The 26,814-nt window shown below is 48.9% G+C and overlaps 1 protein-coding gene across 1 annotated transcript in view; it reads left to right on the top strand.

The window, feature by feature from the left end:
- The window catches only part of LOC139242647 (probable G-protein coupled receptor 139), a gene marked incomplete at its 5' end in the record, with an annotated part of 49,866 nt that extends 23,889 nt beyond the window's left edge, over positions 1 to 25,977 (top strand). Inside the window, one exon of the mRNA XM_070870450.1 lies at positions 25,903 to 25,977. Coding sequence (XP_070726551.1) covers positions 25,903 to 25,977 — 75 coding nt within the window. The remainder of the gene's footprint in view (positions 1 to 25,902) is intronic.
- Positions 25,978 to 26,814: the final 837 nt, after the last annotated feature.

Below are 26,814 nucleotides of genomic sequence, written 5' to 3'. Positions count from 1 at the left end.
ACTGAGAGACACCAGTCATTGTACAGATATCTCCCTGAGGGAGAGTGACTGAGAGACACAAGTCATGTCCAGATATCTCCCTGAGGGAGAGGGACTGAGAGACACCAGTCAGTGTACAGATATCTCCCTGAGGGAGAGGGACTGAGTGACACCAGTCAGTGTACAGATATTTCCCTGAGGGAGAAGGGACTGAGAGACACCAGTCAGTGTGCAGATATTTCCCTGAGGGAGAGGGGACTGAGAGAGACACCAGTCAGTGTACAGATATCTCCCTGAGGGAGAGGGACTGAGAGACACCAGTCAGTGTACAGATATTTCCCTGAGGGAGAGGGGACTGAGAGACACCAGTCAGTGTACAGATATTTCTCTGAGGGAGAGGGATTGAGAGGCACCAGTCAGTGTACAGATATTTCCCTGAGGAAGAGGGACTGAGAGACACCAGTCAGTGTACAGGTATCTCCCTGAGAGAGAGGGACTGAGAGACAACAGTCAGTGTACAGGTATCTCCCTGAGGGAGAGGGACTGAGAGAAACCAGTCCGTGTACAGGTATCTCCCTGAGAGACAGGAACTGAGAGACACCAGTCAGTGTACAGGTATCTCCCTGAGAGAGAGGGACTGAGAGACAACAGTCAGTGTACAGATATCTCCCTGAGGGAGAGGGGACTGAGAGATACCAGTCAGTGTACAGATATATCCCTGAGGGAGAGGGACTGAGAGATACCAGTCAGTGTACAGATATCTCCCTGAGGGAGAGGGACTGAAAGACACCAGTCAGTGTACAGATATCTCCCTGAGGGAGAGGGACGGAGAGATACCAGTCAGTGTGCAGATATCTCCCTGAGGGAGAGGAGACTGAGAGACAGCAGTCAATGCACAGATATCTCCCCGAGGGAGAGGGACTGAGAGACAGCAGTCAATGTAAAGATATCTCCCCGAAGGAGAGGGACTGAGAGACAGCAGTCAGTGTACAGATGTCTCCCTGAGGGGGAGGGACTGAGAGATACCAGTCAGTGTACAGATATCTCCCTGAGGCAGAGGGGACTGAGAGACACCAGTCAGTGTACAGATATCTCCCTGAGTGAGAGGGGACTCAGAAACACCAGTCAGTGTACAGATATCTCCCTGAGGGGGAGGGACTGAGAGATACCAGTCAGTGTACAGATATCTCCCTGAGGCAGAGGGGACTGAGAGACACCAGTCAGTGTACAGATATCTCTCTGAGGGAGAGGGACTGAGAGACACCAGTCAGTGTACAGATATTTCCCTGAAGAAGATGGACTGAGAGACACCAGTCAGTTGTAGGGGAGGATTAAAACCCCCTCATTTTACCCAGAAGGAAAAGGGCTGTGGGATCAGTCTGTGCTGTTAATTGAAACCGATACAGTTTGACCTTGGCAGAGCAGTGATTGGACGGGGGAGGACACTGGAGGGCCAATGGTGAGACAGAGTCAGCTCGAAGCATGGGGCTCTCAAGCCAATGGGAGAGCACTTGCTCAAACTGTGGGACTGACCCACAGCCATTATCGGACTATTGTCTTCCCCATGTTTACACTATGGAGGGAAATTATGCAGACCTTCAGAAAACCAGGGAACCCAAAACAACCCAAGGGCCTATACAATGGCTACAGGAGGCCAACGCAATCAACACCCACTCAAACCTTGAGTAGGTTAACATCAGTGGAAAAAACCCGCAATTATCTAAAACTGCTGCATTTTTCAAAATCACAAAGCCCACCAGTGGGAAGAATCGATTTCAGCAGGAGAGGCGGACTGGATAATCTGGCTATAAAAAGGGGTTTCTGACATAGATTGTGTGGTTCCCTGCCCTCGTGATTCAACAACCACAAGCCTCTCAACACTGAAGGAAAACCAGTGCCCGAAGACACCGAAGATAGAAGCAACAAACCACCAGACTGCAGAAGGCACAGCAGTGAGTATAACGTCTGGTCCCCAGAACTCCCAACTCAGTTAGGCCAGGAAAGGTGGGAGGTTGGGCATTGTACTGCTAAACTGGTGTAAAGATTTTCGTTGTGTCCGTTTAGTGGGATTTAGGGGGATTGTTTTGTTGGGGTATTGCTGTTTGTTAAGTTACACCTTGTCAAATAAATTGGAAGCTAAAGTTCCTCTTGGAATCACCTTGTCTCAGTTCTATTGTATTACATCTCCTGATCGTGAGTCTTATGTCAGAACCGTGTAAGGGAAGCTAGGAGCGCCTTGGAAACGCTCAACTGTGTGTCACAGGCTCGGGAAGAAGGGGTTAGGAGTGTTTGACACTCACAGGTGCCTCACAGGCTAGGCATAAGCTGTGGGGACGCACGAGTCTCAAAACCCCCTTCATAAGCTGTGGACACAGTCTCTCCAGGGGTGCTCTTGCAGCACTCAGGGTACCTCACAGGCCAGGCATAAGCTGTGAGGGCAGAAGGCCAGAGAGAGACACCCAAGGCACAACAACAACCCTGTGAAAACCCCTTACAGACCATGGCGACCACGAAGGGACATAAGCAAACAGGAGATGTTAATATAACAGATGAGGTGATAAGAGAGGAAACTAAAATGGAGGAGAGAATTTCCTCATACATTTGTGGCAAGGTGAACCTCACCAAACCTTGGGTACAAGCCCTCACTCGGGCAGAGCGCCCAGTGGATGCTGCTGCTCAGTGGACAGCAGGGAAGGACCACAACCACAAGGTGGAAAAGGCCATCTGGCTTATGTGCCTCACCCGCCAAGTCCGAAAGCTCGACCAGTAGGTGAAGGACTTGGAACAGAGTCTTCAGAAATCAGAGGAGCTCTCTGCTGTCCGGGCTGTGGTTGGGGACAACCTGCTGACCGAATTAGCTGGGGAGCAGCTAAGGAACCGGCAGTTGGAGGAGACCTTCCGAAATAGCCGGGACTATCTTCAGTGTCAGGTCACTGAGGCCAAGGGTAGTGAGGGGTCCCTCCGGGAACAGAACTCTCGGCACACCCAGAAAATGTGGGAACTGGAGAATAAATTAAAAGACGTACAGGCAGCCTATAAAGTGGCCAGTCGCAGTGAGTTTGCAGATCACGGTCCCTGCCAGGAGAGGATTAAAACTCTCAGCCACGCTCTATCCCAGGCAAAGGGGATGGTCGCCCTGATAGGACCCGGAGGGTCCACAGGGGACAAAGGAGAGTATTGGGGGGTAGAGGAGAACCCAAAGGCAAGAGGCGCCCGACCACCTCCTGAGGCACCGGTGGTTTGTCCGGTGGGGTACCAGGAGGAGTGGGGCACGCAGGTAGTAGCATACCCAGGGCTGGGGGCAGGACCAATGTGTCCCGCTCGGCAGCAGGGATGTGAGGCTCCAGCAGAGGGTCAGTTAAGGGCTGGATCAGGAGACCAGGCACTGTCTGCTGCACCGGGTATGGTGGGACAGCCGGAGGTAGAGGGACCAGCGCAGAAAGATCCTGAACCAGGGCGGATGTGCCCGGTCAGGCAGCACAAGTACGGTCCTCCACAGGGAGGTGGCCAAGGTCAGGGAGCGCTGGAGAGAGACTTTATTATTCCCCATGGAGTTCAATCACTCAGGGCCATGGTGGCCCATTTGGCCAAACTCACTCGCAGCGGGGACCCGTCTATCCACTTCATGGAGGTGATGCAGGCAGGGGAAATTAATGGGTGCGACGAGGAAGAGACAGCCAAGCTGCTGCTCTTCTCTCTGGACACCAAATTGTACCAGGCCCTACCGGTAGAATGCCGGAGGGGACAGCGTACATTTGCTGAGGGCCAGAGGGCCGTCCTTGAGGCTATGGGCTTCGATGACGGCAGTCCTTTCGAACGGGTCGAAAGGACAAGGCAGCTCGCAGGGGAAACCCCGCAGGCGTTTGTGGACAGGCTGTGGGTGGTATACCACGCAGCCTGTGGGGAGCTCCTCGACCAGGCGAATCTTTCCGCGGTACAGACTGGCCGCTGGCTGAGGATGCTGGGGGCAAACTGCTTGCCCCGGCTCAAGGCCAGGGCAGAACTGTGGTTCGATTCCCGGGACCCCAACCTCACCGAGGAAGCAGTGGTCAGGCAACTGGCACTGGTCCAACGGAATGGAGGAGGGGAGGAGGAGAAAACCTCCAAAGGTCGGGTAAATGAAGTAAAACCCAACTCGATTCCCAAAAGGGAATGGCACCAGGAGGGTGGCCACTCGTCTGATGAGGAGGGAGTGTGCTACGGGTGCGGGAAAGTTGGGCATTTTAAAAGGGATTGCAGGAGCCCAGTAAAGAGATATGGGGGGAGAAGTCCTTCAGGAGCTGCCCAGAGTGGGGGAAGTGGAGCGAGCTCCTCACCATCCCTTGACCAGATAGTAGCTGCAGTGAGGACAGTGCTGGAGGGGACTGGGAAGGTAGCCACGGCAACAGGCAGGGAAGCACCAGCAACCCTGCCAGTACAGAGGCCGTGACTAGCCCAGACCCAGCCTGTATACCTGTGTCCACTAGAATACGACCCCTGGGGACGACCCTGGGTCAAGATGGAGGTTGAGGGTGTATTGGGTACTTACCTTTTGGACACTGGTGTTTCCAGCACCATAGTCCATTCGGAGGACCCCACAACCTCACCTCTATCAAACGGGGTGCCGTATCAACTAGTTGGGTTCACAGGTAATGAGAAGGCTGGGTTTTTCTCAGTCCCGCTCGCAGTTCGTTTAGGAGCACTCCAAACACAATGGAAGTGCGTCCTGATGAACTGGGAGCAGGTGGGAAAAGGGATTTTGGGGGCTGATTTTATCATCGCTCGCCAGATCCTGGTAGACTTGAGGAATCACTGTCTATGGGGCACAGTGGGCACGGGAGCAGAGGGAGAAGTCAGTAACACCCCGGCTGAGTACCAGGCCGATGTACAAGCAAATCTTGCAGCATTTGCCACCCATAAACACGACTGTGGGAGAGTCACAGGAGTGGAGGTTAGAATAGATGGGGATCCCATGTCCCGCCCGCAAAAGCAGTATGGCTTTCCCCGAGAGGCAGAAGCAGACTTGGAGACAGCTTTAAGCTCACTTGTCGAGAAGGGTGTTTTGAGACCCATAGCCACCCATGTTAACTCCCCGCTTTGGCCGGTTCGGAAACCGGACAATTCTTGGAGGGCTACGGTGGATTATAGGGTGCTCAATAAAAACATCCCAGCTTGTGCCCCCACAGTAGCGGCGGTTGTGGATCTGATCGGGGAAATCCCTGCATCCACAACCACGTTCAGTGTTGGACATATCCAACGGGTTCTGGTCTATCCCTGTACGGAGGGAAGGCCAGTACAAGTTTGCCTTCACCTTCCGGGAACAGCAGTATACATGGAGCTGCCTCCCACAGGGCTTTCATAATAGTCACAGCACCTTTCACCAATGCATGGCGAACTGCTTAACAGGTTCAGCCAGCCACACCAGCTGGTCCAGTATGTGGACGACCTGTTGTTGTTCACAGACAGCAGTGAGGAACACGGTCCACTGCTGGCCGAACTGCTGGTCTTACTGAAGGAAGGAGGTTTTAAAGTTAACCCCAAGAAAGCCCAGATAGGTCTAGGAGAGGTAAAATTCCTGGGCCTGACGATAAGGGCAGGAGAAAGGGCCATTGATGAGGCTAGAAGAAAGGCAGTGCAGGAACTCCCTGTCCCTAGGGATGTGTTGGGGGTAAGGTCTTTCCTGGGAATCACTGGCTACTGTAGGGACTTCATCGAGGACTATGCAGCCACTGCCGCCCCTCTGCTCAGACTCCTACATAAGGTGGTCGAGTGGGAATGGGACAAGGGCTGTGAGGCAGCATTTGTCCGTCTTAAGAGAGACCTGCAGGTAGCACCAGCCCTCGGGGCAATTGATGGGGGGGAGGAATTCTTCCTGGAGGTGGCAGCCAGTGGTGACAGCTTAAGTGCAGTGTTGCTCCAGGGGTGAAACGGTCAGCTGAGACCTGTGGTGTACTCCTCCAGGGTCCTCACGGAGGTAGAAAAGGGATACTCCAATTGTGAGAGGCACTTGCTTGCCACCCACTGGGCAGTAAAGAGAGCTCAGATCTTTAGCGGAATATCCCCCATTACACTCCTCACCCATCATACCCCGACACAGATGCTGTTGGACGGGAGGATTAAGGACGGGACAGTGAGCAGTGCTAGAATCACTCGCTGGACCCTCCTCCTCTCCCAAATTACTTTAAAGGTCAAGGGCCTCTGCGAGCCCAGGCTCTCAGCAAATTTAATCTATCCAGGGCAGCCGCATCGATGCTCTGTGGAGTGGGTGTGGGACATTAACTTTGGATTTCGGGCAGGGATACACCCCACAGTCCACGAGATCTACGTTGATGGCTCCAGTTCAGTGTCCGCGGGTACAAGACTCACGGGCTGCGGAGTTTGGGATCCCAAGGCAGGAATTGCCTTGGCTCTTAAACTCCCATGCACCCTGAGCGCCCAGCAGGCGGAACTCTCGGCGGTGATGTATATGGTCACACACCCCGAGGAATTCCCTACCCCATACACGGTTTGCTCGGACAGCATGTTCACTTGCAATTGGTGTACAAAGTATCTGGCGATTTGGTCACGCCGGGGGTACACCTCTGTGGATGGGAAGCCCCTTGTGACCAAACCCCTGCTAGAAAAGATCGTGGCTGCAGTGGGAGAAACCGGGGATGTATATATCCATAAGGTAAAGGCCCACTCCAAAACTGAGCCACGGGGGGAAGGTAACCAGCAGGCAGGCCTGCTGGCAAGGGAAGGTGCTCACACAGGTCGCGCATGGGACCCATACGAGGCAGGCAGGAGAGCAGCAGCAAGAAGCAAGCCAGGGACACAAGGGAGCGTAGGGGCGGCTGTGGCCCCGGACCTTAAAGTAGTCCAGATGCAGGATCCGATCCTGAAGGCTGCCTTGGCTGCTATTAAAAGGGGGGAAAAGGCGGAGGGCCCATACAGTGCTGTAGATATTGCTGTGCGGGAAGGCATGTTGTTTAAAGGGGACATATGGGTAGTGCCACCACAACACCGGAGGGAATTCCTTCAGCTGGCCCATGAGGGTCCAGGTGCGGGACACCCCAGGCCGGAATCTACCTGGCAACGGGTAGAAAAGGCAGGGTGGTGGCCAGACCTCCGGGAAGACGTCCGCGACTTCTGTGCGGGCTGTCTGGTTTGTGCTGCAAACAACCCAGACCCTCAGAAAAGGAAGGTGTCTATGGGACATGTCAGGTGGGTAGAGGGACCATGGCAGTCGATCCAGATCGACTACATCGGACCCCTACCGGCCGCCCAGGGAGGTTATAAATACTGCCTCGTCCTGGTGGATGTGTTTTCCAAGTGGGTGGAAGCCTTCCCTTGCCGAACAGCTCCCGCGGTGGGGACTGCAAAAATCCTGGTGAGGGAGGTGTTCTCTCGGTGGGGTCTACCGCAAATCGTGGAGTCCGACCGGGGAAGCCACTTCACCGGCCAGGTGATGCAGGCCACCCTAAAGGTGCTGGGGATAAGAGCCAAATGGCATGTCGCCTACAACCCTCAGTCCTCAGGCCCCGTAGAACGCCTGAACCAGACCCTAAAGGAAAGGCTGCGCAAGGAGACGGGAGATTCACCGAACAAGTGGGTGGAGGTCTTACCATTGGTCCTCATGGGAATCCGGGCCAGTCAGTCAAAGAGCACAGGGTACTCACCCCATGAGCTGATGACGGGCCGGATCATGAGAACCCCAGTGCATGTGTTGGTGCCGGTTCTCACCGAAGGGCAGCTCCGAGAGGTGAACCGGGACCGGTTTGTCAGGAACCTGTTTGAACACCTGAAACAGATTCACTGGCAGGCTGCTAGTAACATGGGCAGACAGCATCAGAGTAACCGATTGCTGCTAGAACCCAGCAAACACCACGAATGGGAGATAGGGGACCAGGCCATGGTGAGGAACTATGCTCGGGTCGGGGTATTTGAACCACTGTATATGGGACCATACAGCATTGTGGACAAGGCCAGCCCTATGGTCTATGCGGTTCGATTGCCTCGCAGGGTGAAGTGGTATCACATTAATCAGTGTAAATTGTTTGACCCCAAAAGAGGTAAAAAACAGAGGGGACGAGCAAGGGAAGGGAATCAGGCACTGGGGGAGGAACAGGCCCCGGTGGATTTGGAGGCTCCGGAGGAGGCAGCGGGCCCCGAAACTCTACAGCCGGGGCTGGTTCACTGCTCCTGTAAGGCTATCCCACCACTGGGTAGAGGTTCCCAGCCCACTAACAGAAGTAGGGAGAAAGGCTCTACCATTAGCAAGGTCCAAGGGGAAGCTGAACCTCCCATGGTGGATCAGCTGGGGCTAGCCCAAGAGGTGGAGGAGATGGCATTGCAGCCCATAACGTGGGACTCTGCACCGACAGTAAGGAGGAGTAACAGAGTGCCACAGCCCAGGGCACCGTGGACCCCTGTTTACTGAGACTCCCGCCCCAGACCGAGAAGGCGAAAGACAACAGGGAGGGTGCTCTGTTGCACTAGCAAGGGTCTCCCACCGATTATCCGGGGCTCGGGAGGGCCTTGGAGGGCAGCACAAGACTCATTAAGGGGAACCATACGAGCCCCTCAGCGGAGGGCATCCTGGTCCCCAGGGTACGGTCAGCCGAGTGGTCGACGACGCCTGTACAGTGACAGGATGTAGCCTGGCCACCCGGGGACGGCTGGTGGTGTGTATATTTTCCCTTCCTGTTTTGTTACTTTGTGTTGTGTGTATATGTGTTTAGGTAAGGCAGTGATGGTTGGGTACAGCATTTTATGTTTGGAACATGTTACGCGGGCCGAGTCTGGAGAGGTCTCTCAAGGCAAGGCCATGTTCTTCTTGCCTTTCAGATGCCAACACCTCCCTACTGGACGTTAGTGATGCTGGTATCGCTAAGGATCTGCACCGGGCACCGAGGGGACACCGAGGACTCCCTGGTTTTCGGATGCTCCGGGGGCAGAGCGCCGACAGTGACCACAGGAGAAGGGACTCCGGTGGTGGATGGCCGGGTCACCTACTCCCACGAGGGGAGATGGCCTGGGTGGTTGGGATCGAACTCCACCAAGTACTCCAACCATAAGGACTTTACCTACGGAGAGGCCTCCATCCCCTGCCCAGAGATCACTGTGGCCACTTCCAGAGTGAGAGTGATAGAAGGCAGGAAGGTATGCCTAACTTGCCAAGGGGACATACCTCTGGGACGGTGGTGGTGGCTCAGAAAGCTCAAGAGGGACGTGGGAGACCGACACTCGGACCGGGAACGTCTGGATAATGATACCTACCGAACCATCATGGGGTCATCCGGCGGGGTAACGGTGTGCTGGGAGAAATGGTGGGCGTACGACCAAGGAATTTATTTGTGTATGTGGGGATCCACTCGCGTGTGTTCAGAGGGGGTCTCCATTGCTTTCTATAGGTGGGGGCAGGATGTCGGGGATTGGGTGGGATGGGATCGCAGCGGGGAGGTGTGTGTGATCCCCAATCCCCGGGTACCAGTAAATGCCACCGAACTTGTAGTTCGGGAAAGGAAGCCCCCACCCACTGCCAAGCCCACCGTCCCACACGAGGGCCCGACAACAACCAGGGGGCCGGGGAATGGTTTAGTGTTGGTCCCTACCGAGAAACTATTTTATCAGGGGGTGCACTGCACGGTGACATCAGTGGTGCTAAATCTGACAGAAGTCCACCTACCCACGTGGTGTCCCCGGGAAACCGAGCTGTTAGACCAGGCTCTGCTGCGGGAGATGTTCCGGAAGGTCTATGAACTGGACTTCGGGGATGTCAGTGTGACAGACTTGTATAAACAGTGGGATAGGGCTGAACCGGGCAGGCAGAGGCGTGGCACTTTAAATGACATTCTTACGGGGTTTAACACCGGGGCGTCCGCCATAAACAGTTTGGATAACATGCAGCTGGCCCTCCAGATAAATGGGTTAAAGAATCAGCTGCACAAAATCCTGGGGGACGAGAATACCGTCGTGGGATCCGCGCTCCACCAAGAGGTGGCAATGACAGTTCACTTAAAGGAGATTATCTCTCAATTGGAGGCACAGGCCAGGGCTGTAAACGCCTTGATTCGGGAGGATAGAAACGCCTCCGATCAAGCCGCCCAAAATGAGGTGTGCGTGCTCTATGGGGCCTGGTTGCTGGGAGAGGGACGGAGTAACCTCGAGGATCTGAGACAGGGACAGGTCCCGTCTTGGATCAGCAACCAGCACTTAGCAGCACTGCACCCTTATGATAATGTTTTGAGTCCTTGCCAACTTCGTGTAGCGTCGGAAGCCTACCCGGTACCGGTGGACTGTGGAAAGTCAAACCATACCACCATGGGTGTGGTGGTCAGGATGCCCGTGATGGGGGCGTCCTCACGACCAGCACCCTTGTACCGAGTGGAGAATGTGGGAGTCATTCGTGGAGGGGTGCATGTTCGATTCCAAGAGGTCCCACCTTATGTCACAATGTGGGAGCACACTGTGACAGGTACAGACCTCTCGGGTTGTCGGAGCAGGGGAACACAGGTAATCCTGTGCCCCCAGCACTTGAACGCTTTTGCAAGGCCACAATGCGGGTTCAGCACTGCTGGGGCAGAGTCTATCAATTGTACAATGGAGGTAATGGCCCCTAACCACATGCCTCCACAGGTAGCATATGTAGGCGATGGGACATATTGTACAGCAGCTTTTGCTTTAAACCCGGGGCAGAGGTTCAAGTGGCACACACCAGAATCACACCCATCCCTGAACCTTCCACGATTCAGCTCACGGTACAAAACAACCTCAGTCACCTGCAACAATATGTCGCCCAGTTTGGCTATCCCATTGCCCTACTACCTGAGAAACTTACAGCCCTCCTCCAGGCAGTGGATTTGTCTCAAAAACATTTTTACACCATGGAGCAGAAAACTGAAATTCTAGCAGGGGAGATTGCCCAGATTAAACCCCCAGCATGGTGGGATTTGGGAATACGGGCAGACATACCTGCATGGATCCGGGTGGGATCGCATGCCTTAGTAATCGGCCAACTCCTGATTGTAGCTTATCTGCTGGTTACAAGCTGTAAGCTCAGGAGAAAAAGAAAAAGAACGCAGTTCCTCGGGCTACTACACAGCCAGGAGAGCCATTGCTAAACACTCAAGGTGTGTAAATAAAGCTTGACCGCGACACTTAGGCGGTTTTGTTATTCCCAGGGATGACTGTGTTTTTCATACATGGCCCCTGGGGAGTTTGCAGGGCAGGTTTCTTTGTTTTACGGTTGAGACTGAAATGAGACTCAATGTACAATTACTGCTGTAACCTTAAGTACATATATGTATATTGCTGTCGTGTATTGTAACCTGTTGGATTTCTGTGTTTAGTACCGCGTTAAAAGGAATTACGATATATATCGACGGGATCAGTTTAGAGTTAAACTGGGGAAAGTTGGGCAATTTGGGAGACCGAGGGTTTTCTCACCACCCTGAACTTTTACACACTCGAGTGGTGTCTGACTGTGTCAGATGGGGGATTATGTAGGGGAGGACAAAAACCCCCTCATTTTACCCAGAAGGAAAAGGGCTGTGGGATCAGTCTGTGCTGTGAATATCAAAAGGGCCAGTTTGGACATTGGAACTAATCAAATTGTCTGGGAACTGTATACCCTCGAAACTTGCCCCTTGAAAACATTAGCATTTAAACAATGCCACATACATATTCCAACACCTTTTTCATCAGGCATAGAAATATCTGGCTCAGGCCAGACTAGCACAATGGCTACAGGAGGCCAATGCAATCAACACCCACTCAAACCTTGAGTAGGTTAAGATCAGTGGAAAAAAAAAACAATCTAAAACTGCTGCATTTTTCAAAATCACAATGTCCACCAATGAGAAGAATCGACTTCAGCAGGAGAGGCGGACTGGATAATCTGGCTATAAAAAAGGGGTTTCTGACGCAGTGAGAAAAGAAGTGATGATTTTCCCTGCCCTCGTCATCCAACAACCACAAGCAGCAAGCCTCTCGATACTGAAGGAAAACCAGTGTCTGAAGACACCGAAGATAGAAGAAACAAACCACCAGACTGCAGAAGGCACAGTAGTGAGTATAACCTCTGGTACCCAGAACTCCCAACTCAGTTAGGCCAGGAAAGGTGGGAGGTTGGGCATTGTACTGCTAAACTGGTGTAAAGATTTTCGCTGATTCCGTTTAGTGGGATTTAGGGGGATTGTTTTGTTGGGGTATTGCTGTTTGTTGAGTTACACCTTGTCAAATAAATTGGAAGCTGAAGTTCCTCTTGGAATCACCTTGTCTCAGTTCTATTGTATTACATCTCCTGATCGTGAGTCTTATGTCAGAACCATGTAAGGGAAGCTAGGAGCGCCTCGAAAACGCTCAACTGTGTGTCACAGGCTCGGGAAGAAGGGGTTAGGAGTGTTTGACACTCACAGGTGCCTCACAGGCTAGGCATAAGCTGTGGGGACGTACGAGTCTCAAAACCCCCTTCATAAGCTGTGGACACAGTCTCTCCAGGGGTGCTCTTGCAGCACTCAGGGTACCTCACAGGCCAGGCATAAGCTGTGGACACAGTCTCTCCAGGGGTGCTCTTGCAGCACTCAGGGTACCTCACAGGCCAGGCATAAGCTGTGAGGGCAGAAGGCCAGAGAGAGACACCCAAGGCACAACAACCCTGTGAAAACCCCTTACACCCACAGCCATCTAGCACTGTGATGAGGAAAAACTTTTGCACTATAGAATTGTGAACTTATGGAATGCTCAAACACATAAAGTTGTTGAGTCCAGTTCATTGGGTATATTCAAAGGGAGTTAGATGTGGCCCTTACAGCTCATGGGATCAGGGTGTATGGAGAGAAGGCAGGAGTTGGGTGCTGAAGTTGCATGATCAGCCATGATCATATTTAATAATGGTGCAGCCTCGAAGGGCCGAATGGCCTACTCCTGCACCTATTCTCTATATTTCTATGTTTCTAATCCATACATTTGACATACGCCACACTTGTAAGAGGGGCAAACTATGAAGAACACTATGCATTGCAAGTGGGTAATATTAGCTTCCTGCAATACTGTGGAATGCTCCGTATCGAATTTGCTGCACATTAAATAGACTTAAAGTAATTGGTCGGAGGTTTAGAGGAGATATGAGTGGGAATGTCTTTACCCAGATTCTGGTGGGGGTCTAAATCTCACTGCCTTAAAGGTTGGTAGAGGCAGAAACCCTCCCACATTTAAAAACATATTTGGATGTGTTTCAGTCTGACTGAATCATCGCCGAGCAGAACCTGGGGAAAGTTAGCAGTGTGTTTAATCATAAAATATCCAACCACATATTGTCCCCCAAATATTTTATAGTTGAAAACTAGTGGGTAAAATGTAAATTAGACTGCATAAGAGCAGCTGCTCAGATCTCAGGTGATATCTTTGTCAGTATCCCAGAGTGCATGTTCCTGTAAGCAGAGCGAAATCAATGATTATTGAAAGACTCCTTCTCTGAGGTGTTCTCGGGATTTCCATGTTCTGATCATTAACATTTGTTACCCAAACACAAATTCTTAAGTTTGTGTTAGATGTTTTAGATGGAAAATCCAAATGGTGTTCAATGTTGTAGAGGTCTTCTCCAAACCTACATTGAAGGCTGAGTCTGACCATCAGTTATTTGAAGGCCAACATTTTAAACTCGCCTGTTTGGTTGAAATATTTTGCCCCCCTTCTTCTGTGAGATATGAATTTTATAAAGATGGACAAGCTCTCACTTCAGCGAAAGACCACAACTATTATATCAAGCAGACATCTCGGCCGGACGGTTGGGGGATTTACTTTGAACAGTGAGGTGAAAAAACCGAGAAATCCGGTTTCAGTTTCAGTCAGATGTCAGTAACATTTACTGCAATTATCATCTTTCTTCCACATTATTCCTAACAAATTCTCACACAGGAATTTCCCAGTCTCGAAGTGGGCCTTACCTATATGTTTAACACATACTTTGTAACATAGTAAATACATCGATACATAGAAAACCAGAGTAATAAAGACATGTATGTTTGTACGGCACACTCATTTGGCCTCAATCACTGCGTGCAATTTATGGCGTCAATTCTAAAGAGAACTTTAAAATAATAGAAAACGGACAGGATGTCACTGGGATGGATACATTTATTCTTCAGGTGAAACGTGAACTACTGGGAAAAATATTGCAAGAGTAACCAAAGCAGCTTTGTCATTTAGCACTGGTTATTTTAAAGTTAAGGGTGAGGTTAAAGTAAATAGGGGAAGGTTTTTTGTCGAAATGTGAAATATATAAGGATGGATGATCAATGCATAATGATCACTAAAGACGGGAAGTGCAGAGCTTGGAACTTCTTTCTGATGACGAGTGCTGGAGGTTAAGATTTGCCACGTAGAGTGGAGGAGTTGGACACCATTGCTTTTAGTTAGATTAGTGGCCATGGCACGGGGATAGTGCAGAGCTCCTGCCTTTGACGAGCAGAGTCAGTACGAATCAGAACCGGACCAGAGATAGTAGGTTGGCTGCATGAGGACTCAGTAACGTTCCACAATCGCGCTTTCCTCAATTCCCTCTAACTACTGCTAAAGTAGAAGGGGGAGACGGGCGCCCAATATTGGTGTGGTGATCTCAGTGACCAGGCTCTTAATTACGATGAGAGTCCGATTTGACTTTAAAACTGACGTGACAACTTCAACCAAAGCAAAGTAATTAACAAGTGGATATATTGCCAGGAGTCCCAGTGTCAATTCCAGATTTCTCAATCAGGCCATGTAATGAGTTAATAAAAGGAGGCGAAGCATTGTTAACCTGCTCAGTGACCAACAGTTCGACCCGAGGACCTTCCTCGTTCTGCAAAGACCCGGATAAAGAAGTCCACCAAGAGGAGTCCAGTATAACCGGGATTACTTACCAAACCAGTAAAGTCAACAACGGCGGCAGAAACTCCTATACACAGCGAATCTGTTGCTGTTTTAGTGAGTTACTATAAGTACCTCTGTGGCAAAACGAAACAAGTGACTCAAAGACAGGCCATTGCTGCCTGGATGTTGAAACTTCTTCTTTCACATTCATCTGTTTGATGGAAGCCACTGCACTATTTATTTTAAAAGACGAATGCCAAAACAGAACAAGGAATGTCATCTGAATATCAAGTATTGAATATAAACCGCAAACATTACTTGATGGTTTCAAGAAGCTGATCACACTGTTTAATTGGCAATATGACAGAAGTTATTCGGATAGCTTAATGCTCCAAAGCGTAATACTGTAGGCACTAATTTCTGGGTTATGAATTTAATTTCATATTTTCTCAGCCATTATTGCTAATAAGAACATAAAAACATATGGAATAGGAACAGGGGTAGGCTATACCGCCCCTCGAGCCTGCTCTGCCATTCTATCGGAGAGGCCTATAAAGGCCGTGAGAGGCAGCGGGAGTTCGTGGTCACTGAGGTGTGAGTCCGGGGTCAGTGAGAGGCCTATAAAGACCGAAAGAGGCAGCGGGAGTTCGTGGTCACTGAGGCCTGTGTCCGGGGTCAGCGAGAGGCCTATAAAGGCCGTGAGAGGCAGCGGGAGTTCGTGGTCAGTGAGGTGTGAGTCCGGGGTCGGCGAGAGGCCTATAAAGGCTGTGAGAGGCAGCGGGAGTTCGTGGTCAGTGAGGCCTGAGTCCGGGGTCAGTGAGAGGCCTATAAAGGCCGTGAGAGGCAGCGGGAGTTCGTGGTCGCTGAGGCCTGTGTCCGGGGTCAGCGAGAGGCCTATAAAGGCCGTGAGAGGCAGCGGGAGTTCGTGGTCGCTGAGGCCTGAGTCCGGGGTCAGCGAGAGGCCTATAAAGGCCGTGAGAGGCAGCGGGAGTTCGTGGTCGCTGAGGCCTGAGTCCAGGGTCAGCGAGAGGCCTATAAAGGCCGCGAGAGGCAGCGGGAGTTCGTGGTCGCTGAGGCCTGAGTCCGGGGTCAGCGAGAGGCCTATAAAGGCCATGAGAGGCAGCGGGAGTTCGTGGTCGCTGAGGCCTGAGTCCAGGGTCGGCGAGAGGCCTATAAAGGCCGTGAGAGGTAGCGGGAGTTCGTGGTCGCTGAGGCCTGAGTCCAGGGTCGGCGAGAGGCCTATAAAGGCCGTGAGAGGTAGCGGGAGTTCGTGGTCGCTGAGGCCTGAGTCCGGGGTCAGCGAGAGGACTATAAAAGGCGTGACTTGTGCAGCTACAGGGAGAAGGCAAAAAGAAGAAGAAAGAAACAGAAAGGTGACATCACAGCCAAGGGGGTAAGTGATTGGCTGGTGATTGGTGAGTAGTTTTTCCTTTTGCTTTTCTATATCAGTAAGTAACATTTAGCATTGTTGCTGCCAATTTAAGTGTATCTAAGGGATAAGTCATGGCAGGACAGCTCGGACACGTGTTATGCTCCTCCTGTACTATGTGGAAAATCAGGAAAAAGAGGCGGGGTGGCGTTGCTGGTTAAAGAGGAAATTAATGCAATTGTAAGGAGGGACATTAGCCTGGATAATGTGGAATCGGCATGGGTGGAGATGCGGAATTCCAAAGTGCAGAAAACGCGAGTGGGTGTTGTGTATAGAGCACCAAATAGTAGTAGTGAGGTTGGGGACAACATCAAAGAAGAAATAATGGATGTGTGCAATAAAGGTACAGCAGTAACAATGGGTGACTTTAATCTACACATTGATTGGGCTAACCTAACTGGCAGCAATCCGGTGCAGGAGGATTTCCTGGAGTGTACTAGGGGTGGTTTTCTAAACCAATATGTTGAGGAATCAACCAGGGAGCTGCCCATCCTCGACTGGCTATTGTGTAATGAGAAAGGACTAATTAGCAATCTTGTTGTGGGAGGCCCCTTGGGGAAGAGTGACCATAATATGGTAGATTTCCTTATTAAGATGGAGAGTGACACAGTTAATTCGGAAACTAGGGTCCTGAACTTAAGGAAAGGTAACTTTGATGGTATGAGGCGTGAATTGGCTAGAATAGACTGGCAAAGGATACTTAAAGGGTTGACGGTGGATAAGCAATGGCAAACATTTATAGATCACATGGACGTACTTCAGCAAATGTACATCCCTGTCTGGAGTAAAAATAAAACTGGGAAGGTGGCTCAACCGTGGCTAACAAGGGAAATTAAGGATAGTGTTAAAGACAAGGAAGAGGCATATAAATTGGCTAGAAAAAGCAACAAGCCTGAGGACTGGGAGAAATTTAGAATTCAACAGAGGAGGAGAAACAGTTTAATTAAGAGGGGGATATAGAGTACGAGAGGAAGCTTGCAGGGAATATAAAAACTGACTGCAAACCCTTCTATAAATATGTGAAGCGAAAAAGATTAGTAAAGACAAACGTAGGTCCCTTGCAGTCGGATTCAGGTGAAATTATAATGGGGAAGAAAGAAATGGCAGACCAATTGAACCAATACTTTGGTTCTGTCTTCACGAAGGAAGATACAACTAACCTTCCGAAGGGACGAGGGGACAGTGGTTCGAGTGAGAAGGAGAAACTGAAGGAAATCCTTATTAGGTGGGAAATTGTGCTCGGGAAATTGATGGGATTGAAGGCCTGATAGTCTGCATCCCAGAGTTCTCGAGGAAGTGGCCCTAGAAATAGTGAATGCATTGGTGATCATTTTCCAACAGTCTATCGACTCTGGATCAGTTCCCATGGAGTGCAGGGTAGCTAATGTAATACCACTTTTTAAAAAAGGAGTGAGGGAGAAAACGGGTAATTGTAGACTGGTTAGCCTGACATCAGTAGTGGGGAAAATGTTGGAATCAATCATGAAGGACGAAATAGCAGCGCATTTGGAAAGCAGTGACAGGATCGGATCAAGTCAGCATGGATTTATGAAAGGGAAATCATGCTTGACAAATCTTCTGGAATTTTTTGAGGATGTAACGAGTAGAGTGGACAAGGGGGAACCAGTGGATGTCATCTATTTGGACTTTCAAAAGGCCTTTGACAAGGTCCCACACAAGAGATTGCTGTGCAAAATCAAAGCACATGGTATTGGGGATAACATACTGATGTGGATAGGGAACTGGTTGGCAGAAAGGAAGCAGAGAGTTGGGATAAACGGGTCCTTTTCAGAATGGCAGGCAGTGACTAGTGGAGTGCCGCAGGGCTCAGTGCTGGGACCCCAGCTATTTACAATATACATTAACGATTTGGATGAAGAAATAGAGTGTAATATCTCCAAGTTTGCAGATGACACTAAACTGGGTGGCGGTGTGAGCTGTCAGGAGGATGCTAAGAGGCTGCAGGGTGACTTGGACAGGTTAGGTGAGTGGGCAAATGCATGGCAGATGCAGTATAATGTGGATAAATATGAGGTTATTCATTTTGGGGCAAAAACACGAAGGCAGAATTTTATCTGAATGGCGGCAGACTAGGAAAAGGGGAGGTGGAACGAGATCTGGGTGTCAGGGTTCATCAGTCATTGCAGATTGGCATGCAGGTACAGCAGACGGTGAAGAAGGCAAATGGTATGTTGGCCTTCATAGCTAGGGGATTTGAGTATAGGAGCAGGGAGGTCTTACTGCAGTTGTCCAGGGCCTTGGTGAGGCCACACCTAAAATATTGTGTTCAGTTTTGGTCTCCTAATCTGAGGAAGGACATTTTTGCTAATGAGGGAGTGCAGCGAAGATTCACCAGACAGATTCCTGAGATGGTAGGACTGACATATGAGGAGAGACTGGACCAACTGGGCCTTTATACACTGGAGTTTAAAAGGATGAGAGGAGATTTCATAGAAACATGCAAGATTCTGATGGGACTGGACAGGTTAAATGCGGGAAGAATGTTCTCGATGTTGGGGAAGTCCAGAACCAGGGGTCACAGTCTAAGGATAAGTGGTGGACCATTTAGGACCGAGATGAGGAGAAACTTCTTCACCCAGAGAGTTGTTAACCTGTGGAATTCCGTGCCGCAGAGAGTTGTTGATGCAAATTAATTGGATATATTCAAGAGGGAGTTAGATATGGCCCTTACAGCTAAAGGGATCAAGGGGTATGGAGAGAAAGCAGGAAAGGGGTACTGAGGGAATGTTCAGCTATGATCTTATTGAATGGCGGTGCAGGCTCGAAGGGCCGAATGACCTACTCCTGCACCTATTTTCTATGTTTCTATGTTTCTAAATATCCCTAGGTCCAGCTGTACTGCAGCACTTTGCAATTTATCTCCATTGAAGTAATAACTTGCTCTTTAATTTTTTTCTGGCAAAGTTCATGACCTCACACTTTTCAATGTTATACTCCATCTGCCAAGTTTTTGCCCACTTACTTAGCATGTCTATGTGCTTTTGCATGTTTTTTGTGTCCTCCTCACACATTGCTTTTCCTCCCACCTTTGTTTCGATGCAAACTTGGCTACATTACACTCGGTCCCTTCTTCCAAGTCGTTAATATAGATTGTAAATAGTTGGGGTCCCAACACTGATCCCTGCGGCACCCCATTAGTTACTGGTTGCCAACCTGAGAATTAACCATTTATCCTGACTCTCTGGTTTCTGTTAGTTCGCCAATCCTCTATCCATGCTAATATATTACCCCCAACCCTGTCAACTTTTATCTTGTGCAGTAATCTTTTATGAGGCACCTTGTCAAATGCCTTCTGAAAATCTAAATACACCACATCCACTGGTTCCCCTTTATCCACCCTGTTCATTACATCCTCAAGGAATTCCAGTAAATTTGTCAAACATGACTTCCCCTTCATGAATCGATGCTGACTCTGCCTGACCAAATTATGCTTTTCCAAATGTCCTGTGTCGGGGTAACAGGAGAACTCTCTCCCTCAAGGTGCACTAACTGATATAGTTAATCAATACCTCACCCGTCTGTTGGGGTAACAGGAGAACTCTCTCCCTCAAGGTGCACTAACTGATATAGTTAATCAATACCTCACCCATCTGTTGGGGTAACAGGAGAACTCTCTCCCTCAAGGTGCACTAACTGATATAGTTAATCAATACCTCACCCGTCTGTTGGGGTAACAGGAGAACTCTCTCCCTCAAGGTGCACTAACTGATATAGTTAATCAATACCTCACCCGTCTGTTGGGGTAACAGGAGAACTCTCTCCCTCAAGGTGCACTAACTGATATAGTTAATCAATACCTCACCCGTCTGTTGGGGTAACAGGCGAACTCTCTCCCTCAAGGTGCACTAACTGATATAGTTAATCAATACCTCACCCGTCTGTTGGGGTAACAGGAGAACTCTCTCCCTCAAGGTGCACTAACTGATATAGTTAATCAATACCTCACCCGTCTGTTGGGGTAACAGGAGAACTCTCTACCTCAAGGTGCACTAACTGATATAGTTAATCAATACCTCACCCGTCTGTTGGGGTAACATGATGCCTCTCTCCTTTGGGTGAATTAACTGATATCGTTAATCGACACCTCGCCCTTCTCCTGTTCTACATCCACCACGGAAGTGAACACACGAAATCGCAGGTCCAACCAGTTTTATTACGAGCGATGCACGGGAAGTTCCATCGTGGAACCGCCGAAATACAAGAGTTTTCAAGCATACTTTATACAGGTTTTGGAGAGGAGCTATCCTCCTCAACATCTTCGATAGGTTTATTGTTATCACCAAAGTAATGTTGGTTTGTGGACTCTTATCATAGAACATAGAAACATAGAAAATAGGTGCAGGAGTAGGCCATTCGGCCCTTCGAGCCTGCACCGCAATTCAATGAGTTCATGGCTGAACATGCAACTTCAGTACCCCATTCCTGCTTTCTCACCATACCCCTTGATCCCCCGAGTAGTAAGGACTACATCTAACTCCTTTTGGAATATATTTAGTGAATTGGCCTCAACAACTTTCTGTGGTAGAGAATTCCACAGGTTCACCATTCTCTGAGTGCAGAAGTTTCTCCTCATCTCAGTCCTAAATGGCCTACCCCTTATCCTAAGACTATGTCCCCTGGTTCTGGACTTCCACAACATCGGGAAGCTTCTTCCCACACATAACTTATCCAGTCATAAGAACATAAGAATTAGGAACAGGAGTAGGCCATCTAGCCCCAGGAGCCTGCTCCACCATTCAACAAGATCATGGCTGATCTGGCCGTGGGCTCAGCTCCACTTACCCGCCCGCTCCCCGTAACCCTTAATTCCCTTATTGCTTAAAAATCTATCTATCTGTGACTTGAATACATTCAATGAGCTAGCCTCAACTGCTTCCTTGGGCAGAGAATTCCACAGATTCACAACCCTCTGGGAGAAGAAATTCCTTCTCAACTCAGTTTTAAATTGGCTCCCCCGTATTTTTAGGCTGTGCCCCCTAGTTCTGGTCACCCCGACCAGTGGAAACAACCTCTCTGCCTCTATCTTGTCTATCCCTTTCATGATTTTAAATGTTTCTATAAGATCACCCCTCATCCTTCTGAACTCCAACGAGTAAAGACCCAGTCTACTCAATCTATCATCATAAGGTAACCCCCTCATCTCCGGAATCAGCCTAGTGAATCGTCTCTGTACCCCCTCCAAAGCTAGTATATCCTTCCTTCAGTAAGGTGACCAAAACTGCACGCAGTACTCCAGGTGCGGCCTCACCAATACCCTATACAGTTGCAGAAGGATCTCCCTGCTTTTGTACTCCATCCCTCTCGCAATGAAGGCCAACATCCCAATCGCCTTCCTGATTACCTGCTGCACCTGCAAACTAACTTTTTGGGATTCATGCACAAGGACCCCCAGGTACCTCTGCACCGCAGCATGTTGTAATTTCTCCCCATTCAAATAATATTCCCTTTTACTGTTTTTTTTTCCAAGGTGGATGACCTCACACTTTTCGACATTGTATTCCATCTGCCAAACCTTAGCCCATTCGCTTAACCTATCTAAATCTCTTTGCAGCCTCTCTGTGTCCTCTACACAACCCGCTTTCCCACTAATCTTTGAGTCATCTGCAAATTTTGTTACACTACACTCTGTCCCCTCTTCCAGGTCATCTATGTTTATTGTAAACAGTTATGGTCCCAGCACCGATCCCTGTGGCACACCACTAACCACCGATTTCCAACCCGAAAAGGACCCATTTTTCCCGACTCTCTGCTTTCTGTTCGCCAGCCAATTCTCTATCCATGCTAATACATTTCCTCTGACTCCGTGTACCTTTATCTTCTGCAGTAACCTTTTGTGTGGCACCTTATCGAATGCCTTTTGAAAATCTAAATACACCACATCCATCGGTATACCTCTATCCACCATGCTCATTATATCCTCAAAGAATTTCAGTAAATTAGTTAAATATGATTTCCCCTTCATGAATCCATGTTGCGTCTGCTTGATTGCACTATTCCTATCTAGATGTCCCGCTATTTCTTCCTTAATGATAATTTCAAGCATTTTCCCCACTACAGATGTTAAACTAACCGGCCTATAGTTACCTGCCTTTTGTCTGCCCACTTTTTTAAACAGAGGCGTTACATTAGCTGCTTTCCAATCCGCTGGCACCTCCCCAGAGTCCAGAGAATTTTGGTAGATTATACTGAATGCATCTGCTATAACTTCCGCCATCTCCTTTAATACCTTGGGATGCATTTCATCAGGACCAGGGGACTTGTCTACCTTGAGTCCCATTAGCCTGTCCAGCACTACTACCCCCCTAGTGATAGTGATTATCTCAAGGTCCTCCCTTCCCACATTCCTGTGACCAGCAATTTCTGGCATGGTTTTTGTGTCTTCCACTGTGAAGACCAAAGCAAAATAATTGTTGAAGGTCTCAGCCATTTCCACATTTCCCATTATTAAATCCCCCTTCTCACCCCTGAATGTTGAGTTCCCAGCCTTGGTCACCCTGGAGCCATGTCTCCGTGATGCCAATTACTTCATATTCGTTAACTGCTATCTGCACAGTTAATTAGTCCACCTTATTCCGAATACTCCTCGCATTGAGGCACAGAGCCTTCAGGCTTGTCTTTTTCACACACTTTGCCCCTTTAGAATTTTGCTGTAATGTGGCCCTTTTTGTTTTTTGCCTTGGGTTTCTCTGCCCTCCACTTTTACTATTCTCCTTTCTATCTTTTGCTTCTGCCTCCATTTTATTTCCCTCTGTTTCCCTGCATAGGTTCCCATCCCCCTGCCATATTCATTTAACTCCTCCCCAACAGCAAGTGTTACATACATCGGCAATCATACAGACCCTCCTACTATTGATAAGTTCACTACCTTCACCATAATTCTGACCACCTATTTGCAACCTGACAATTTATCCCTTACATTTTCCCCCGAATGGCCCTTGGCTAAATGCCCAAGATAAGGTATTTCTCAATTAATCCCTCTTGGGTGACCTTCCAGGGTTGTGCTTTCGCTTGGGTAGTGCTTCTTCCCGAGCTGCAGGATCCACCTATTGACTTTCCCATCAAGTTATACTAAGTAAGTCATTTCTTCCTTTATTCAATGTTTTAACTCTAGTACGAGCTCGGGCCTGCCTCTTACGTCGGTTACACCTTTTTACAGGATAATACGAGCAAGACGAGTTCCCTTGCACTATTACCAGTATATTTAGTGCAGCATAGTTCGTGTATAAGTCCTTTCCAGCCAACATTTTCTCAGTTTTTAATTCCTGCCCCTCCTGGGGTATCCTCTGTTTCTTGTATCTTTCCTCCACTTGGGGTATTCTGTATCCTGCCGAATTCCTGCCCCTCCTGGGGTATCCTCTGTTTCTTCTATCTTTCCTCCACTTGGGGTATTCTGTATCCTGCCGAATTCCTGCCCCTCCTGGGGTATCCTCGATGTTGTGGAATGGTGTCCAATTCTGCCACATTCTGCCGCAGTCAGCATTTATTGCCCATCTCTAATTGCCCCTTTAGTGTGCCACCCTCTTGAACCGCTGCAGTCCGTGTGGTGATGGTAATTCCACAGTGCTGTTAGGGAGGGAGCTCCAGGTTTTGATTCAGTGCCGATGAAGAAACGACCAATATATTTCCAAGTCAGGGTGGTGTGTATTTTGGAGGGGAACGTGGAGCTGCTCATGTTCCCATGTGCCTGCTGCCACTGTCTATCTCGGTGGTAGAGGTCGCGGGTTTGTGAGTCTTGGCGAAATGCTGTCGTGCTTCTTCGCGATGATATGCACTGCAGCCACAGTGCACTGGTGCTGGATGGTGTGAAGGTTTAAGGCAACATCCCATTATGTGAAAAGAAACTTCCTGATTTCCATCCTAAATGGCTTATCACTAATTTTTAAAATGATTGTTTTTGACAGAACAGGAGAACTCAGTGGCTCTCACAACAATGAATAATTTAAATGTTAGACATTTTCCTTTCATCTGACATCATGTTTCCATTTATCCTCAGACCATTAGGATCTTCAAATAAATTATATTTGTTCCTGTGCAGGTAATTTGAATAGTTGGATGCATTCATATTTTACATATACTTCGATTGAACTGAATACGTGACGACACCTATAGACTGGCGGAAAATGTGTAACCGATTGTTCTGCATTCTGCCGCAGTCGAATTTCACCACTGAGTGTTTCTTCTCTTCAGCTGCTTTAGAGTTTAGCAGCTTAGGTTAATCATGTCGATGGTCACAGATAATAAGAAATAGGAGCAGGAGTAGGCCATATGGCCCCTCGAGCCTGCTCCGCCATTCAAGACAATCATGGCTGATCCGATCATGGACTCAGCTCCACTTCCCACCCGCTCCCCGTAACCCCTTCTCCCTTATCGTGTAAGAAACAGTCTATTTCTGTCTTAAATGTATTCAATGTCCCAACCTCCACCGCTCTCTGAGGCAGTGAGTTCCAAAGATCCACAATCCTCTGAGAGAAGACGTTTCTCCTCATCACAGTTTTATATGGTCGGCCCCTTATTCTAAGATAAGGAAATAGGAGCAGGAGTAGGCCATATGACCCCTCGAGTTCTAGTCTCCTCTATCAGTGGAAACATCCTCTCTGCATCCACCTTGTCAAGCCCCCTCATAATCTTATACATTTCAATAAGATCACCTCTCATTCTTCTGAATTCCAATGAGTAGAGGCCCAACCTACTCAACCTTTCCTCATAATACAACCCCCTCATCTCCGAAATCAACCTTGTGAACCTTCTCTGAAGTGCTTCCAAAGCAAGTATACCCTTACATAAATATAGAAACCAAAACTGCACGCAGTACTCCAGGTGTGGTCCCCCCCCCCATACCCTGTATAACTGTAGCAAGACTTCCCTGCTTTTATACTCCATCCCCTTTGCAATAAAGGCCAAGATACCATTGGCCTTCCTGATCACTTGCTGTACCTGCATACTATCCTTTTGTGTTTCATGTACTAGTACCCCCAGGTCCCGCTGTACTGCGGCACTTTGCAATTTTTCTCCATTTAAATAATAACTTGCTCTTTGAATTTTTCTGCCAAAGTGCATGACCTCACACTTTCCAACATTGTACTCCATCTGCAAACTGTTTGCCCACTCACTTAGCCTGTCTCTGTCCTTTTGCAGATTTTTTGTGTCCTCCTCACACATTGCTTTTCCTCCCATCTTTATATCATCAGCAAACTTGGCTACGTTACATTCAGTCCCTTCTTCCAAGTCATTAATATATATATTATACATATTTGGGGTCCCAGAGTTGATCGCTCCCTCTCCCGACTTATCTCTCGTCCCCTCTCGCTAGGATTATCTCTCTCCCTTCGGTATTCTCTTCTCCCCTCCCCCACCGCTGGCCAGCACGGATCCCATGCAGGCTATTCTCCTCCGGAGCTGAACAATTTGGCCCACGCTGAACTGCAGCGACAATTGTGGGTTACTGCACATGCGTGGACCAGCTGCTAGTTCGCATATGCCTAAGGTGATCAGTGAATTGCACAGGAAAGCCTGGTCCCACCGCCCGCATGCACACAAGGGCACAATATATTGTGCAGATAATCAGTTTGAGTACATATATAGCAGGATTCTTTAAGCACTAATTTAACTTTAGCACTGGATTGCCTATTCTATGCTCTGCTTAGGAGTTGCTTCCCACCCAGGTGGAACAGCTGGAGATGTACATATGTGGCTTGGATGAGCTGCACGTCCTCATGGTTCAACATGGAACAATCTGACCTCATTAGCGTGGAACTTCATTAGAAACTCTACTCCTCGCCACATTATGTCGTCAGTTAGCTCTCGACGAATAGTTCCCATTTACCAGCTGTTCCCAACATAGTTTAATTTCAGAGATGCAACTTCAGAAGATTTGGGTGGCATAGTGGAAACTTGTGGCTCGAGGAGAGAAATATGAATTAACGGCAATTGAAACCATGCAGCAATTAAACTCAGCTTCCTTCCTGTTCTTCACTTGCCCGAGGCTGGATTGGAGTTCGAATTAGGGCTGGGTGCAGGAGCAGGGACTGTGAAACAGGATTCATGGAAATCGATATTAGTGTTACATTTATTCAGCGCAACAAAGGCAGGACACGGGAAAGTTGGAAACCTGAACTTTAACTTGCCGGTTTTTTTGGACGGCTTTACAGAAAGATCTTTGTGTGAGTTAAACAGGTGATGCATTCTAACCAGGACACTTTGCTCCGAATTAGATGGCGATGTGACCTTACAGGTCGATCCGCCTTCGGTTCTGGAAGGAGATGCTCTGATGCTCAAGAGTCGGTCTAGATTTTACTATTGTGGTATCATTATCACGTTGGATTTTATCAAGACAATACTAGGATCCATTCAATGAAGCTAACAAACCGCGAAAATCTGCATTGATTTAAGATCAATAGTTCCGAACATAACGGACCTTTTCATTGCACAGTTGCCAATCAGAAATCATAAAGTGTCCGCGTTCACGTTCGCGGTAAGTATGGCGGATATTTAAATGGGAGAAACCTGAATTGTTTTTCTCCCTGGTGTACACATCTGTGAATTTCTGAATCTGTACAAAAGTATACATAGCTATA

Source organism: Pristiophorus japonicus, unplaced genomic scaffold (assembly GCF_044704955.1).
Source record: "Pristiophorus japonicus isolate sPriJap1 unplaced genomic scaffold, sPriJap1.hap1 HAP1_SCAFFOLD_141, whole genome shotgun sequence".
Classification (NCBI taxonomy): Eukaryota; Metazoa; Chordata; class Chondrichthyes; family Pristiophoridae; genus Pristiophorus; species Pristiophorus japonicus.
The sequence above is the reverse complement of the archived record's forward strand: the minus strand, read 5'-3'. Positions and strand labels throughout refer to the sequence as shown.